The 18,483-nt window shown below is 44.8% G+C and overlaps 1 protein-coding gene across 3 annotated transcripts in view; it reads right to left on the bottom strand.

The window, feature by feature from the left end:
• Window positions 1-18,483, bottom strand: part of LOC126547181 (golgin subfamily A member 2-like) — a 166,010-nt gene that overhangs the window by 135,569 nt on the left and 11,958 nt on the right. For all 3 annotated transcript variants that reach the window (XM_055062799.1, XM_050195060.3, XM_050195062.3), the window contains one exon: window positions 7,926-8,121. In XM_055062799.1, coding sequence (XP_054918774.1) covers window positions 7,926-8,121 — 196 coding nt within the window. The remainder of the gene's footprint in view (window positions 1-7,925; window positions 8,122-18,483) is intronic.

The following is an 18,483-nucleotide window of genomic DNA, read 5'->3' as shown; positions in this document are numbered from 1 at the left end:
ATAATCCTAATCCATAAGAAAGGGGACGCCAAAGACTTGAAAAATTATAGACCGATCAGCTTACTGTCCGTTGCCTACAAAATATTTACTAAGGTAATCGCAAATAGAATCAGGAACACCTTAGACTTCTGTCAAGCAAAGGACCAGGCAGGATTCCGTAAAGGCTACTCAACAATAGATCATATTCACACTATCAATCAGGTGATAGAGAAATGTGCGGAATATAACCAACCCTTATATATAGCTTTCATTGATTACGAGAAAGCGTTTGATTCTGTCGAAACCTCAGCAGTCATGGAGGCATTACGGAATCAGGGTGTAGACGAGCCATATGTAAATATACTGAAAGATATCTATAGCGGCTCCACAGCCACCGTAGTCCTCCATAAAGAAAGCAACAAAATCCCAATAAAGAAAGGCGTCAGGCAGGGAGATACGATCTCTCCAATGCTATTCACAGCGTGTTTACAGGAGGTATTCAGAGACCTGGATTGGGAAGAATTGGGGATAAAAATTAATGGAGAATACCTTAGTAACTTGCGATTCGCTGATGATATTGCCTTGCTTAGTAACTCAGGGGACCAATTGCAATGCATGCTTACTGACCTGGAGAGGCAAAGCAGAAGAGTGGGTCTAAAAATTAATCTGCAGAAAACTAAAGTAATGTTTAACAGTCTCGGAAGAGAACAGCAATTTACAATAGGCAGCGAGGCACTGGAAGTCGTAAGGGAATACATCTACTTAGGGCAGGTAGTGACGGTGGATCCGGATCATGAGACGGAAATAATCAGAAGAATAAGAATGGGCTGGGGTGCGTTTGGCAGGCATTCTCAGATCATGAACAGCAGGTTGCCATTATCCCTCAAGAGAAAAGTGTATAATAGGTGTGTCTTACCAGTACTCACCTACAGGGCAGAAACCTGGAGGCTTACGAAAAGGGTTCTACTCAAATTGAGGACGACGCAACGAGCTATGGAAAGAAGAATGATAGGTGTAACGTTAAGGGATAAGAAAAGAGCAGATTGGGTGAGGGAACAAACGCGAGTTAATGACATCTTAGTTGAAATCAAGAAAAAGAAATGGGCATGGGCAGGACATGTAATGAGGAGGGAAGATAACCGATGGTCATTAAGGGTTACGGACTGGATCCCAAGGGAAGGGAAGCGTAGCAGGGGGCGGCAGAAAGTTAGGTGGGCGGATGAGATTAAGAAGTTTGCAGGCACGGCATGGCCGCAATTAGTACATGACCGGGGTTGTTGGAGAAGTATGGGAGAGGCCTTTGCCCTGCAGTGGGCGTAACCAGGCTGATGATGATGATGATGATGATGATGATGATGGAGTAGAAAAGATCTTCTACATCAGCCGGAAAAGCCGGACCTATGTCCTGGTTAGCCCTTAGAAGATCAACAACCTCATCAGAGCTTTTTGTAACAAAGGGGTCGGATATAACAAGAGTCTTCAAACTCTTCAAAATGAAACGCATAACTTGAACCTGCCACGTTCAACGCTCGCTAACTATTATCCTGAATGGAATACCGGGCTTATGTGTCTTCGCAGTAAAGAAAACACTTAGCGCAGCGCCCGAAGCGCTACTAAGCATTTCCTTTGCTAAAGGCCACGCGTGCTGGTAGTACTTCCCTCGGGCACAGAAGGGTTTGCTGCTATGTGACTCCTCCCAGTCAAAGATTGTTAAAAGTGGAGTAGCGACGCTCTGCTTAGAATCGGCTCTCCGCAAGTCGTGTGTGCACAAGATGCAGCTTGCCTTTGACAATCAGATTTCCAGTCAAGACGGCAGGGTTCCCTTACTCGATGGTAACGCCAGTGGTGGACACCCTTCTGCAGAAGGTAAAAGGATCTAGGAGCAAAGCAAGGGTGAGGACGACTACTATGGCCGTAAGACCTGAAGTGGCACCGCATATGCACAGGGTCAGTCACAACCTAAGGAAGGTGGAAGGCAGGTTTGGAGTCCCCCTTGTCTTTTCAGCCCCTTTTAAGCTGGCGCGGCTCTGCCCCCGCACCTCCCCTGATCCTAAAGCACGGAGGAAGAATATGTAGGAGTTGAAACTCGCGTCAGCGAGGGCGCGTGCGGGCGACCAGATAACGTCACCAAAATAGCACACACCGACGGGGGTGCATGCAGTGGCGGCGCCTTGCGGCGTGTCATGCAAGCCGTAGCGGGAAAAAAAAAGCAGACGCCCGGGCGGGCAGCTCGGGCGCGCTTTCTTGGGCAGCACCCGCGTCTTCCGCTCAAACCAGACGACAAGCAGACGACACGGACGTTCGCTTCAGCGGGCACGCTGTAACATTGTGTTTGTGCGCTCTTACAAGTCAAACACCAACAGTTCTTGTCGGTGTCTGTTAGAGGACTGTAATACTAACAGCGCTGCTACGCGCGAATGCCCTTCGGAATTTGCTAGCGTAAGATGGGACGCAAGTGTTTCGCTGAAAACTGCAAAACCGAGTACAACTCTTGGAGGGAAAAGGTGAGCATAATCAAAGCTCCGAATGACCTTGAAAGTCTGCAACCAAGGGCTGCGGCGATTCCTGGGGACGGCCGCCAGCTCACATGGGGAGATAACGTCTGTGAGAAGCACTTCACGAGCAATATGATGAGACGGTGTAAATGTTAGGGTGAGTTTAGAGGCGAGGTAATCCTGGACCACCCGAAAAAAAAACTGGACTGCACCCAGAGGCTGTTCCCTGCATCTTTCTTCCGTCTCCAGCATCTTTGACATCCCCGTAAAAGAAGCGGACTCACGCTTCTTTTACAGGAAGCGTCATCAAATATCAGTCATGCTACCATTAAAAGATCAAGAATGAGCGTATACGACAAGCCAGGAACATCAACGGCGGTATGCTCAAAGAAATCGAAGGCATGTTTGCCTTCCTTCATCGCGTGCATGAAACAACAGGGTCACGTACAACCGCGAGCTGCAGGTTACCTAATCATAGCGGTCAGCGAAAAGAATGCGTTTTATTTTTTACTGTGCTCAAATGGTTGAGGCTCAGCACCGAACGCTGTCCAGGCTGCCAGCGCTAAAGAGGCAAGCGTGACTGCCCTGCCCTCAGTGGAACTTGTGCCAGGCACGCGGGGACCGAACGCAAGCAACACGCGCGACCGGTTGCCTTGGCAACCGAACCAGCGGTAATTTCTTTCTCGGCCGCCAGGTACCGCCAGCATGATAGTGGCTCCGCGGGCTTGTGACCTTTTCTGGTCGCCGCAAACAGCGGAGTTTCCACTCCTAAATGTTTCTTGCTCCGTGTCCTAAAGGAAGGCAAGGCTGTGGCAAGAACCATACCAAGCCGTATGGAAAATGCAATGTAGGAGTTGTGTACGAAATCCCCCTGGCGTGTGGCAAGTCCTACATAGGGCAGAATGGACGGTACCTGAATGATCGAGCCAGGGAACACGAACAAAAGTTAACGAAAGATGAATTGGCACACTTGCCTGCACACTGCAATGCCTGTCACTGTGCACATCTCTGTAAGGAGATAAATATTCTGGGGAGAAGCCAGGACCAGACTGCACGCGAACTGATGGAGGCTTATCACATAAAAAAGAAAGGTCAAAACTGTGTTAGTGACACTTCCATTAGGTTGTTTCAATCGGAAAATATATATTTTTTTTTTATAATTGGTTGCCCCGCTAGGCTGATGAGTGTTCTTGTTTGCTGCGTTCTGCGCATGTTCTATTTGTCTATATATGCCCACGGGCTGCCGTGAATAAACCAATTGAAAGTTACCGCCCGTGTCGTTTATGTGTTCTCTTCCACTGTCCCCGTCTTTATTTGCGATCGATATGATATGCTCTGGCGCTGGCAGCAATAATTCTGTTTTTTTCAAGTTTCACATCTTTTGCAGTTCTGTTTACACTGTGAGGATCAAGGTGCCTTCCCATGCCTCATACCCTAGCTCGCGCATGGTCCTAGCTTGATCTACGGGAACTGCCACCCCAGTGGCAACATGGTGGACACGGCTAGTGCATCAGAGCTAACTTCTCGTGCAAACCGTGCTTCTCCCTCCTGGTGCTGAGTAATTGCACAAGTGCACATCACCAGGCCACACCCTGATTGGCTGCCCAAGTGGTGGTCCCCGGGCATCCCCTCCACCCGAGCTCCCTTCTGCTGAGCACTTCATCGCCACGACAGAAACTCACAGGCCCATGAGTTGGTTAAATGGGACCTTTGCTCCCGCAACTTCTCGTTCTTGTGCTTGGTTGGACCACTAACCGGTGAAGCAGGCATGCCTACTCGATCAGTCTTACGGTGAACCTTTGCCCATAAGTGCCATGACTGTCACAATGTGTTGTATCTTGAGTTAATAAACCCGTGTTTATTGACGATCTGACTCTGGAGCCTTCTCTGCGCCATGTCGGAGAGTCAACGAACCCTGCCGTAGCGCCTCTGTGCCCTTTTCTTACCATCGCTTGTGGGGTAAGCCTCGTGCAAGCCTACCTCCACAACACAGAGATATGAAAATGTTGGTTCTAAATAGAGCCAAGCTATGTTGAGTGATTTTTGCTTACCAAGATTCAACTGTATAAAAAAAAAAACCATGCAAGAGCTGCTACAGTACTAAGCTGCCTCCTGCACAGCTATTTAGGCAAACATCACAAGGTGCAGTTTAAATGGCTCTTTTACAATCCACGCAGTGCTGCCTCAATTCTAGCACCAATGTGTCTTGAGTCATATTGAGCTCTGTTTTCCCCTTGAGGTTTAATTAAAATTAAATTCTGGGGTTTAAGGTGCCAGAACCATGATACGATTATGAGACACACCATAGTAAGGGACTCCGAATTAATTTTGACCACCTGACATTCTTCAATGTGCACCCGATGCATGGTACACAGTACACGGGCATTATTGCATTTCGCCCCAGTTGAAGTGTGGTCGCGGCAGCCAGGATTTGATCCCATGCCCTCTGGCTTAGCAGTGCGACACCAAAGCCACCACGCCCCCACAGCAAGTCCTTGAAGTCCACACAAGCTCATAGCTATAATCATCAGTTTTCTCAGTGATGGAACACCAAACCACCATTATCACCTACCACCATCACTATATATAGCAGGCTCACTTTCTCATTCTTTGGCCATCAATGTTGCCAATACTTTTGAATTTAGCGGCAAATTATTTCTCCTCATTTCCTTCTCACTGACAGAATACATACTCTTTTGTCCTCTTACATGTACTGCGTGGTCTACAGGTGACAGAAGCACTTTCAAGTGTATACTGCTGCTGACAAGATTGTGGAGTAGTAAGAAGAATTTTGGTCACAGAATCAAGTGGTTATCAACTAAATATCTGGATCACACATTACTGTACATTTCATTTTGCTTTATTATGACAATCAGTGAGTTGGTAGGACTATATGAAAGCTTAACTGATGTCAGGTCGACAAAGCTTATGAGCGCTTCATATTTAAAAACTAGAAGATAAAGCAGAGACACAAAAATTTGCAGTTGCGTCCACACTGTGAAGCAATGACAGCAATAACTGGCACTGTATACATAGCCTCTACATAGAATGCAAGCCACAAGAGTTCTGGAACTACACTAGCTCTGAAACATCATTTATAATTTCTTTGCACTCCATGAAATCACCACATATGTCGTGGATCACAAAAGCGGTGTGTGTCATTGGCAAATCAAGACTGTTGCATCTATTTACTGAGCATGAGAAATTTTTGCAATGCATAAAATAAGCTTTTTGGAGGGATGTCTCACACAAATGAATGTCATGCCACACAGGAATAATCAGAATGCACTTGCAAAACAATGTGAAACTGTATTAATGATCACAGCAAGTTTGTAGAACCATGTGAAAGAGCATGATAACAGTAAAAGAAGTCTGGTAATGATCTAACAATATTTGAAATGGTATAAACAACTCAACAGTAGTGTCATCTACAGACGGGCACTGTCACCAGGGTGACCAGGGGGAGGATGTGTCACATTGAGAATACAGCAGGCTGATGTCAGTCACTTCATTCCTAGAGTCACTGTATTCATTTCCGTAATTTTCAATTTGTTTAGTTTTCCAATCAGATAATTGTTCTGTAGCGAAGAAGACAGGCGTGTGCTTCAGGCACATCATCAACACCTCGCTCGAGAACAGAGCTGGCATGCTCAGTGCTTGATGCTTGATCTGCAGACCTGCCTATGTATCGTGTAACATTCTGGCTTGTTAATTAAACTGCCCTACATATGTAACATGTAACTTACATGTAAGGCAGTTTAATTAACAAGCGAGAACATTACACAATACACAGGCAGGTCTGTTGATCAAGCATCGGGCACCGAGCGCACGAGCTCTGTTCTCGAACGAGGCATTGATAATGCGCCTGAAGCACACGCCAGTCTTCTTCGCTACAGTTCTAAACTTCCGGTCGCTACTGGTACACACTATTAGCACTGTATGCGTCCTTTTCCATTATTATTATGAAAGGTTGTGTTTTGCTAGCTTTATCCATTTGTCTAAGACATCCTGATGCATGCTGCATTTTGCATTTGTTTCAAGGGAAAGGAGCATACATGCCGTGAACACCTGCTAGCCAAATTGGTCATTAGCACCTATTAGCCAAATTGATTGTTCAATAATTGTGAGTAGCAGCCTAGTCATGCCATGAGCCATGAGCTCAGATACCACTAGTATACAACTTCACTTGCATCAGCACAGGAAAGGTTGTATACCATATAGACTTATGTAAGGGCCGCACACCCAACTTGGCAGCCCAAAATTTGGAAGAGATTATTTCTAACGGAGAAGCAATTGCATTCGGTGCCTGAATGCCATGCACACGCATAGGAAAATTTTCGTGCACTGCGTACTTCCGCATGCTGCTACCATATGGCGAGAGCCAAGGTGCACACAAGATATGGGGTGAGCAGAAGTCGCTGGCTGCACCAGCAACATTTTGACCTAACGGTTCGGTCTTGTGTAAAGTCCGCACCTCATAAAAATTGTGGAAAAAAAGTGCGGCCCTATCACGAGTCTATACGGTATACTCTATTTCTTTATTTCCTCTATATTTATTTTCACTTGCTAGAACTACACCGTTAACAGATTCATACATCAGGTTGAGCTTAATTCAATCCCTAATAGCAGGACCATTATTTGCAACCAAGTTCTATATTTTGTTAGAAAATCTAAAAACAACCACAGGGCCACATTCTTCCTCAAAAGCCAAGCAAATATTGGCAAGTGAGGTTCGAATCCAGACACAAAGCAATCATTGCTTCAATGCCAATTTGGCGTTTCGTTTCATGTTGGGCAGCCCTGTACATTGCAATGATGAACAAACTACCACTATTGACATGTGATACAGTAAAAATGCAGCTTACAGCACATCAAGTAGTAGAGAAAACTGGTGCCAGTGTCAGTGAGACCATGCACTCATTACTTTGAATTTCAGACTCCCTACGACATCCACCATTGTGATATTCTGTAAAATGATTAATACTACATGCTCTATGCAATCCTCTTATTTTCTTGTTCATTCAAAGTAATCAAAATTTTCTTAGGATCCCTTATTAGTAAGCTTATACATATACTGCTCATTAATTTCAGTTCAACCACCTGTTAAGACTATTGCTTATGATCTTGTTTTGACTGTGCCTTTAGGAATAGTATTGATCACATGTAATTATGTGTCCACTGCTTTTTCCTGACAGGAAGCCTCACAGAAGTAAGCTAATTTCAGAGCAATTTCGTTCATGCTTTTCTCGAGGAAATGTGAGGGGCTTTAAAGTAAGTTGTGCACCATATTTACAATGCAGTCATGGAAATGAACTTTTATGTGCAAAAAATATCGACCAAATTTTAGCTGTGATTTTGTTTTTCCAAAACCTCAACCGAGCACGCTGTCACATTCAAATGAGTATAGATTTGAACAGGACTACTTAAAGCAAGCTTTGTTAAGACACTCACCTGCTTTTTGCTTGGCTGTTTGTTGGCTCTGAGAAAGTGCTGACTGAAGTTCGGTCTTCTCAGCCACTAGAATGCCAATGGTCTGTATATGGACCTGAAGCTGATCATTCAGAGCAACCTGCTCACGCCGGCTCTGCTCCTCTATTTCCTCCCGTTCACGGTCAAACTCGCGCTGCTGCCGAGCCAGTTTTGCTTTCTGTGTGAACCACATGAAATAGGCAACCTCTAGGTGCTACTCTGTTTTTACTCTTGTTCTCCTTTATTATACACCATTATCATTAAATGAATGCCAAACTGCAAATTGAAAAAAAATTCTTTAAGCTGTTTTATCTTTTATATCTGTATTACCATGGCTATTTCGTTGGAATACTGTAAAACAACAAAATTTCATGGTCCAAATACTGCATTAGCTGAATACAAACAAGCCAAGTAATCACCAAGAAAATGGGTCAGGGCAGGAAAAACTGTCTGGACATACCATTTCAATTGGATAGAAAACCAAAACCACGCTCACATTGTTGGCAACATCCTACCATCAGATCCAGCATCACCAGCATTATTATCACAAGATGGAAACGGAGAACATTTTAGTGGAGTTAATGTATGTCTAGGTACAGTACACTATATGGTCACAGAGTATGTTCCAATTCGTTTTCGAATGCAAAGATCCCTAAATTGATGTTTAAGAACAGCTTCATCTCTGCATCAGCCTGCATAATTGAGCACAAACACAACCCAACATGATTTGCCTCCCGGTGCCCAGTTTTCAGTACCAAAGTAAACTCAAAGGTGAATATTATTTCAGATTATGGTGCTACTAAACATGCATTATTACAAGCAATAACATACCTCTGCAGTTTGACAACTCATGCCCATCACTTTGCGAAACCTGTGCTTTCCCATGGAGGTGTAGCTTGCTTAGACAGCATAGATGCTTAACATTTAATACCTCAGCCATGTCTAAAGGCCTTCGACATTATCATGTCAGGTTAACAGTACTTGCTTGACTCCACTCCATCCCACAGCACCCAGTTGTAGTACACTGTGTCATCTGTTCCCAAGACTGCAATGTAATTATTAAAGACATTGATTATGTCTCCTCGAAGCTGTCTTATTTGCCATCCACATCAGGGCTGGAACAAGACTTAAAGGGACACTCATGGCAAATATGTCACCGTGGACTTATAAGCCACAGACTGCATGTTTCATGCAAAGAAAGCACTTAGTTTAAGAGGAAATTGCACGTGAAGGGTCTGCATTCCTCTAGCGCAATTCAAAGAGCCCACCCACAAGCAAGGAGTTATGACATTGCATATGCCATTAGTACCAGCCAGTGAGTAAAACCACACCCAACAACCAACTATGTCTTTTTTTGTTCCTTTTTTTATGAAACACAAAACCACAGCCAGAAACCGAGCGAAGACACAGCCAACAGCATCCCAAGACATCACGTGGACATGAAATTTTTGCTGCTTGCAGAAATTTTACTTGTTGCCTTGAAGTCCATGCGGTGAATCGCCCATTGCTACGTGATTGCATAACATGACAGCAACGAGTGCACCTACCTCGATCCGAATTCACTCTTGCTACTTGCTCTCTTCCCGACAGTAATAAATAAATAGTAAAAAAATTCACCAACGATTACGATACTCCCTAATGCGAAATTTGAGCGCAGCTCTATACGTGTTTTCATTTCACAATATATTCGCTGGCGCAAACTATCTGTCTCGATCGGCACGTTGCATATAGAGCGAAGTGTGGTGCGACTGCCTCACTAATAGGGAGATTGTGAGAGGCAGTGCATAGGCGCTATTCACAGCAGCTGCCGCATACAGACCTCCACTCATGCAGCACTTTGTTTTCATATATGGCATCGGTGGCGTCGCCAGTGAAGAGATGACGCGTGCTACTCTGGCGCCAACTCGTAGCCATCATCGCCGCAGAGTCCCTCTTGCACAGCCCTACGCTTTTCTTATCACGCTTTTGCCATACCCTCCTCCTCTGCCTTCCTCCTCACGCTCCCTCCGCTCTTGCCATCTTTCATTCCCCGCTGCACTCTGCGTTCGCTCTCTGATCCTCCTCTGTGCTCGTTCACTAGGTTAGGCCAAGGATGCTGAGGGATGCCAATGCTCGCCACAGGAATGGGCACCTAAGAGCTGCACTCTAAAGCAGCCTTCACTTCGTCTCATCTCACACTAAGTACCAAGCATCGGAGATTGCGCACACCAGAGTCTCAGAAGCCATGAAGTCACAAAAGTGTTTAGATTTCTAGCTGTCAGATGGCACCACATCATTTACCACTGACAATAGGGCATGCTTTTTTACTGGAAATTACGGACATACTATATCTAGTACCCTCTGGTTAAAACATTGGCCTCGTGGGCTGATTTCTTTATGGGCATACAACTGTACTGATTCAGACAACAACGAAAGTTTGTCGCTGTCTCACAGTGAGACACAACAGTACTTAAGGATTAGTCTATCGCGTCACTTGCCACTTGAACATCGCGTGCATGTGGTTGTGTCTTTATTTTAAGCTTTGAGAGCCAGGAAGACAAGCATAGTAGTATGTAATACAGAAACTATTATCAAAATACGAGAGTGCGGAGTCGAGCGAAACAACCTTTTGACCACTCACTGCATGATTGTCAAGAGCAACATCAATGAGTTCTTTTTTCTAAGAATTTAATAGAAGTGTCTTACATTTGTGTCCTGACTGCACACATTTTGTAGGAAACAAAGATCATCATTAACGATTTACCTTTAGACACAAACCACAAGCAGCAGAAAACTTAAAACAGCACAAACTGACAAGCAACAGACTGTTTTTTGATCATAAAGACGTTTTCAGCACCTTTGTTGTTGTCAATTTTACCCACTTCAGAAACTTGTCTGAATAAACTTGCTCTGCACAGGTACCTCTTTGGTGTCTTTTCACAATAAAACTTCGAAGAGTGTAGTTGGAGATCAATGAGCTAAGCTTTTTTGCAAGCAGACTTGTTTTCATAAAGCTTCATGGAACATTCATAATATTGTAAAACAAGCTCAAATTCATAAACTTAATATAAAATTTGGGAGAGTTTTGGCAGGTACAAGATGTGCACACGTTGAAGGATGAAACGGCAAAGCGATTAGCTGAGGAGGAAGCAACCATCCCATTCATGATGGATGTAGAGGTTCAAGAAATGTGAAATATCAAATGCAGTGGATAGCATCAAGGCTATGTGGTCCATCAAACAACAAAAATATGTCCGAAATCGATGACAAAGGACATTGGGAATAAATATACATTGTGATGGTAACTTTTGCACTAGTATTCACTTTTATTTATCATAAAAACTGGAGGTGTGATTTTCTCTTGTTACAAAAATTGTGCACAAGATTTGTGTGCACTATATTTTCTCACACTGAACCCACAAAAACATAGTGCATGTTGTAATTAGGGAAATAAAGTAATTTGTGACACAGGAATACCATGTATATTAATATTCGCAAACTTAGTGGTTTTCTCTACCTGGGTGGTAATATTCTTGGCTAAAAAAGTTTAACATATCCTTCATGTTCAAGCAGCGGACTGAAAGCTAAGACGTTTGTGCACACATGAAAAAGTACATACACAGGCACTAAAACAAGCAACGCCACCACCTTGTCCATGTGTATGTCCTTTTTCATGTGTGCGTGAATGTGTCAGATTTAAGTGCACTGCTTCAATATCATGGCTCATCAACTAACCCATCAGTATCTGTAATCATATCCTTAAATTTTGCTAATTTTAAAAATATAAAGATTAATGAGGCCACAAAACAAGATGACTTTACTGTATTTGTTAAAAGACCTTAATTACGAGCACAGGTTAGCAGCTGAAATATGGGCTGCACTTGCTATGGAGTGGACCTTTTCGCAGCAACCCATCATCATCATCATCATCACCACCATCATCATCATCATCCTATTTTATGTCCACTGCAGGACGAAGGCCTCTCCCTGCGATCTCCAATTACCCCTGTCCTTCGCCAACCGTTCCAACTAGCACCCGTAAATTTCCTAATTTCATCACCCGACTTAGTCTTCTGCCATCCTCGGCTGCGCTTCCCTTCTCTTGGCGCCCATTCTGTAACCCTAATGGTCCACCGGTTATCTAGTCTGCACATTACATGACCTGCCCATCTCACTAGGGTTGAGCATTGGGCGAGTTGGTATTGCATTCTAAAACTGGTACAGTGCAACATACAAAGGAAGAAACAAGCCGAGCCAGCCAGACAAAGGAACAGAGCACTGAACCGAGCCGACCAGATAAAGGAACAGAGCGCTGAACAGCGCTCTGTTCCTTTATCTGGCCGGCTCGGCTTGTTTCTTCCTTTCTATGTTGCGTTGTACCAGTTTTAGACTGCCCAGCTCCATTTTTTTCTCTTAATGTCAATTAGAATATTGGCGATGCCCATTTGCTCTCTGATCTAAACCATTCTCTTTCTGTCTCTTAATATTATGCCTAGCATTCTTCGTTTCATCACTCTTTGCGCGGTCCTTAACTTGTTCTCAAGCTTCTTTGTCAGCCTCGAAGTTTCTGCCCCATATGTCAGCACCAGTAAAATGCACTGATTGTACACCTTTCTTTTCAATGATAATGTGAAGCTTCCAGTCAGGAGGTGACAATGTCTGCTGTATGCGCTCCAACCCATTTTTATGCTTCAGTGAATTTCCTTCTCATGATCAGGGTTCCCTGTGAATAATTGACCTAGGTAAATGTACTCCTTCACAGACTCTAGAGGCTGATTGGCGATCCTGAACTTGTTCCCTTGCAAGGCCATTAATGATTATCTTTGTCCCCTTCTGCATATTAACCTTAAACCCCACTGTTACACTCACTCTCTTAAGTTCCTCAATAATTTGTTGTAACTCGTCTTCAGTGTTGTTGAAGAGGAGAATGTCATCTGCAAACCGAAAGTTGCCGAGATACTCGCCATTGATCCTCACTCCTAAGCCTTCCCAGTTTAATAGCTTGAATACTTCTTCCAAGCACGCAGTGAATAGCATTAGAAAGATTGTGTCTCCCTGTCTGACCCCTTTCTTTATAGGTATCTTCTTACTTTTCTTGTGTAGAATTAAGGCAGCTGTGGATGATGATGTATGGGGTTTTGTGGCGCAAGGGCCAGGTATGGCCAAAGAGCGCCATGTCTGTGGTAGTGGGTGTGCAGTGTAACTATGATTACTATGAAATTGGTGTGTCGTGGCTGTGAAGAGGCCTTAAAATATACGCTCTAAAGTGCGTAAAATCTGTATGATAAAATTATGGCGATGACGTATGACTTGTACTATGAACATTTAGATGCATATAAAAAGAATGATACGATAGGTAAAATATATCAGATTATGAGAAATGCCAGAGCACTACTGCCTCCTTAGAGCCCTTGAAACACAAGGGCCTGGAGGCATGTGCTATGCAAAACAATTATCGCAGTGGCATCCTCTCGAGAGAGGAGGCGCTACGAGTTCATGGGACTAATAACATGTAAAACCACATCTCTAAGAAAACCTAGCACTGTGTCTGTATTAAAAAGCGGTTCTGGACCAAGAAGCATTGCAGGATGAAGAGGAATGTGCTGTCGGTATGCTAATGGAAAATGTCTCTTTCTCTCAGATTCGGCTTCCCGACACTCCAGGAGGACGTGGAGTACGGTCAGCCTCTCCCCGCATCTACCACAGGTTGGAGGCTCACTTCCGGTGAGTAGAAAATTATGGGTGCCAAACGTGTGTCCTATTCTGAGACGACAGAATAGGACATCTGTTCGGCGCGATTTTGTAGTAGAGGGCCAGAATCCTAACTGTGGTTTTATCAGGTGGAGCTTATTATCCGTTTCCGCGTCCCACATGCGTTGCCAGTGGTCTCGCAACCTCCTTCGCAAGAAAGGCCTCAGATCTGTGACAGGCACCGCAGCGGTAGGGTTAACAGCTTGCAATGTGATTGACGCGGCCATCTCGTCCGCCAGAACGTTACCTTCGATTCCCCTATGGCCAGGGACCCAGCATATTATGATATTCTGGTTAGATGAGTACGCTTTGCACAAGACCGAAAATAGTTCATTAAACACGGGATTTTTATGTTTGCTGAGTGACATTAAGGCTTTCACGACGCTTAGAGAGTCAGTATAGATCGCTGCTTTGGAAGTTTTGATTTTCTTATATGCTTCACAGCAGAGAGTAATGCGTAGGCCTCGGCCGTAAAGATACTTGTTTCCGGATGCAGCACATGGAATTCCGAAAACGATGGGCCGACGGCTGCATAGGATACCCCAGCATTTGATTTCGAAGCGTGTGTGTAGAACTCTGCGCAGGAGTGCTTGTACTGTAGTTCTAGGAAATGCATCCGGATTTCTGCCTCAGGAGCGTGCTTTGTAACTTTTATAAAGGATATGTCACATTGTATTACCTGCCACTCCCAAGGAGGTAAGAGCTTGGTTAGGTGGATTAAGCGATGCTCGAGGAGTGGGACATTCATTTCATCGCTAAGCTCTTTCACACGCAGCGAGAAAGGCTGTCTTATAGAGGGGCGATTGCTGAAAAGTGTAGCGCACGTCATATCGGTAACGGTATCAAAACATGGATGTTCAGGATTAGAGCGTACTTTAAAGAAATATGTAAAGCTGTTGTATGATCTCTGTAGGTGGAGAGACCATTCATTCGATTCGGCATATAAGCTTTCAATCAGGCTTGTTCTGAAAGCGCCCGTGGCTAAACGGATGCCTAGATGGTGAACCGGGTCTAGCATCTTTAGCGCGCTTGGGGCGGCAGAGTTATATACCACGGCACCATAATCTAATCGTGATCGGATGAGGCTCTTATACAGATTCATTAGGCACTTTCTGTCACTACCCCACGTAGTCTTGGATAGAAGTTTAATTAAGTGCATTGTTTTTAGACATTTTTCTTTCAGATATTTGATGTGCGGAATGAAAGTGAGTCTATCGTCAAGTATAATACCTAGGAATTTGTGCTCTTTGTTGATAGGAATTTGTTGTCCACACAGTTCTAAGCAAGTATCCGGGACCAGGCCTCTCTTTCATGTAAAAAGAACACAAGAACTTTTGTGAGGATTGATTTTAAATCCGTTTTTCTCTGCCCATTTTGATACTTTGTTCAAACCATGCTGTACCTGTCTCTCGCACACTGCGAGGTTACAGGATTTAAAAGCTATTTGAATGTCGTCCACATAGATAGAGTAAAAAATGGCTGGAGGTAATGAAGCACGAAGCGTGTTCATCTTCACTATAAAGAGCGTGCAGCTAAGCACGCCTCCCTGGGGTACACCAGTTTCTTGTGTAAAAGGACGTGACAGTACATTGCCGACTTTTACCCGGAATGTGCGATTGGACAAATAGCTTTCTATGAGGTTTAGCATATTACCATGAATGCCCATTTCTGCCAAGTCTCTCAAGATCCCGTATCGCCACGTTGTGTCGTATGCCTTCTCCATATCGAGGAATATGGATAGGAAAAACTGTGTACAAATGCGTCAGGGATGTTTGCTTCAATACGTACAAGGTGATCAGTTGTGGAGTGCCCTTCCCTGAAGCCACACTGATAGGGATCAAGCATTTTGTTCTGTTCAAGGAAATGGATGAGGCGCCGATTTATCATTTTTTCAAATACCTTACACATGCAACTTGTGAGGGCTATCGGGCGGTAGCTTGCCACTGAGGAAGGATCTTTGCCTTGTTTTAAAACAGGGACCACAATGGCTTCTTTCCATGCAGTCGGAAGGTACCCTGCGTCCCAGATAGTGTTGAAAAGTGTAAGTAGTGTAACTTGCGTGTCATTGTGTAAGTGTTTCAGCATTTCATACATGATTCTGTCAGATCCCGGTGCAGAGCTCTTGCATGCGCTCAGGGCAGCTCTAAACTCTGCAATACTAAAAGGATGGTTGTATGGTTGATTTTGACGACATTTTCTGTTGAAAGGCTTACGTTCTTCTATTTGTTTGTATTTGAGGAAGGATTGTGAATAATTTGTTGAATTTGACACGTTCTCAAAATACTCCCCAAGTGAGTCTGCCTGGTCTTGCAGTGTATCGCCCTGTGTGTTTACCAGTGGGAGTGAATATGTTTGGCGCCCTCTAATCCTATTCACCCTGTTCCAGGCTTTGGCCTCATCTCTGAACGAGTTAATACTCTATAAAAACTTGTGCCAACTTTCTCTTTTGGCCTGTCGGCGGGTTCGCCTGCCTTGGGACTTTACTTTTTTAAAGTTCATAAGGTTCTCTGCTGTGGGAGAAGCGCGTAGCAACCCCCACACCTTGTTCTGATTCTTACGGGCGATCCTACATTCGCTGTTCCACCACGGTACATGTCGTTTGCATGCCAGACCACTTACTTCGGATATGCATTTTGCTGCGGCATCTATTATGAATGATGTAAGATAATCCACAGCAGCACCAATTTCTAAAGAAGGAATGTCGGTCCATGAGATGCTGGTGAGAGTTCGAAATTTCTCCCAGTCGGCTGTGTCTATCTTCCACCTAGGAGCTTGTGGAGGATATTCGTTTTCTTTACATGTTCTTATCAGTATGGGGAAGTGGTCACTCTCGTAAGGATTGTTTGTAACTTCCCATTCGAGTTGGGGCAGTATGGATGGAGAAACTATGCTGAGATCAATTGAAGAGAAGGTTTTGTTTGCAAGATAGTAATGTGTGGCTTCCTTCTTATTCAGAAGGCACGCACCAGAAGAGAAAAGGAACTGTTCAACAAGACGACCTCGCGCATCTATACGAGAGTCGCCCCACAGGCAACTGTGCGCATTGAAGTCGCCAAGAACAACGTAAGGTTCAGGCAATTCGTCTATAAAGGACTGAAATTCATGTTTGTTTAAATTGTACTGTGGGGGTATGTAAAGGGAACAAATGGTAATGAGTCTGTTTAGGAGAACAGCTCGAACCGCCACTGCTTCAAGAGGCGTTTGTAGCTGTAAATGTTGACACGCAACGCTTTTATGGATGACAATGGCAACACCGCCCGATGAGGCGACACCACCATCGCGATCTTTACGAAAGGTTATATACTGTCGGAGAAAGTTTGTGTGTTTTGATTTTAGGTGCGTTTCCTGTAAACACAGCACTTTTGGATTGTGTTGGTGGATGAGTTCTTGTACATCGTCAAGGTTTCTCAGAAGACCTCTGACATTCCATTGTATGATTTGTGTATCCATATTTAATGTAAATTGGTGCTGTGTATACGGAAACAGAAATAATGAATTAGATTACAGAACTCTTGCGAGGCCCTGTAATCGGGGTTTTGCCTTTTTTGGAGCGTTCGAGGGAGCCTCGCCGCTCCTTAGGCGCTTGGTGCGCCGTGGGTATAGGTGTTGTGTCCACTGCCTCTTGTGAGGCGCCGGACACGCGCTCTTGAGAGCGAGAAGTTTTTCGAGAGAGTCTCACCTCGGAAGGCGAGACCCCTGCGCCCACGAGCCCGGAGGTCGATGGGGCTCCCTGTGGAATTTGGCTGCACCGGCTGTTGCCAGCGCTGGGAGGGACCGGGGAGGTCGAGGCAGCCTCGGCTGCGCCTACCTTCGTGGCCGCTATCGGTACTGCGGGATCGCTGCCTGTAGCGCAGGTTGCCGCAGGTAACTCTTGTGGGGCCGGCAACCCAAGGGTAGCCTGGCCTGGTTGCTGGTTGGATGGAGTAGGCTTACCTACTTCCACCCTGGGGGCAGGAGCCAAAGGTACCTGCTCGCTGCACGCGGGCTGGGTACTTGGCATTGGCCGCTGCGACGCTGCCCCCCGACGCGCCGCATCAGCATAAGGTGTGTTGTGGAAAGGTGAGCACCGTTTACGGGCTTCCTTAAACAAAATATTTTCCTTGACTTTAAGTGCGATTATCTCTTATTCTTTCTTCCAGTTCGGACAAGAGCGTGAGTAGGCTGGATGGTCACCACTGCAGTTCACACAGTGAGGTGCGCCACTGCAGTTGTCGGAGGGGTGGCCTTGGACTCCACACTTTGCACAAGTTATTTGACCACGGCAGCTCTGCGAGCCATGGCCGAACCTCTGACATTGGAAACACCGTCTAGGGTTGGGGATAAATGGTCGAACATTTAACCTGATGTATCCTGTTTCGATTGTTTCTGGCAGTACGCTGGATGAAAATGTTAGGATAAGATGTTTAGTGGGGATTTCCTTGTTGTCTCATCTAATTTTAATACGTTCTACGTCAGTAACATTTTGTTCTTTCCACCCTTCCAGGAGTTCAGTTTCTGTCAAGTCTAGGAGGTCTGCCTCTGACACGACTCCCCGTGAGCTGTTCATTGTTCGGTGTTGTGAAATAGAGATTGGTATGTTACCAAATGTGACAAGACTGCCAAGCTTCTCGTACTGATTTTTCTGAGGGATCTCAAGGAGAAGGTCTCCGCTAGCCATTTTCGTTACCTTATAACCTGACCCTAAGGCTTCGGTCAAAGATTTTGCTACTGTGAATGGAGAAATAAATCTAGCTTGTTTTTCAGGATTCTCACTGTGTACTACGTGGTATTTTGGGTAGGTCTCTTTCGTGCGGTTGAAACAAGTGCTTAA

The sequence above is a fragment of the Dermacentor andersoni genome, chromosome 1, assembly GCF_023375885.2.
Source record: "Dermacentor andersoni chromosome 1, qqDerAnde1_hic_scaffold, whole genome shotgun sequence".
Taxonomy (NCBI): domain Eukaryota; kingdom Metazoa; phylum Arthropoda; class Arachnida; order Ixodida; family Ixodidae; genus Dermacentor; species Dermacentor andersoni.
Note: the sequence above shows the minus strand (reverse complement) of the source record. Positions and strands in the feature narration are given on the sequence as shown.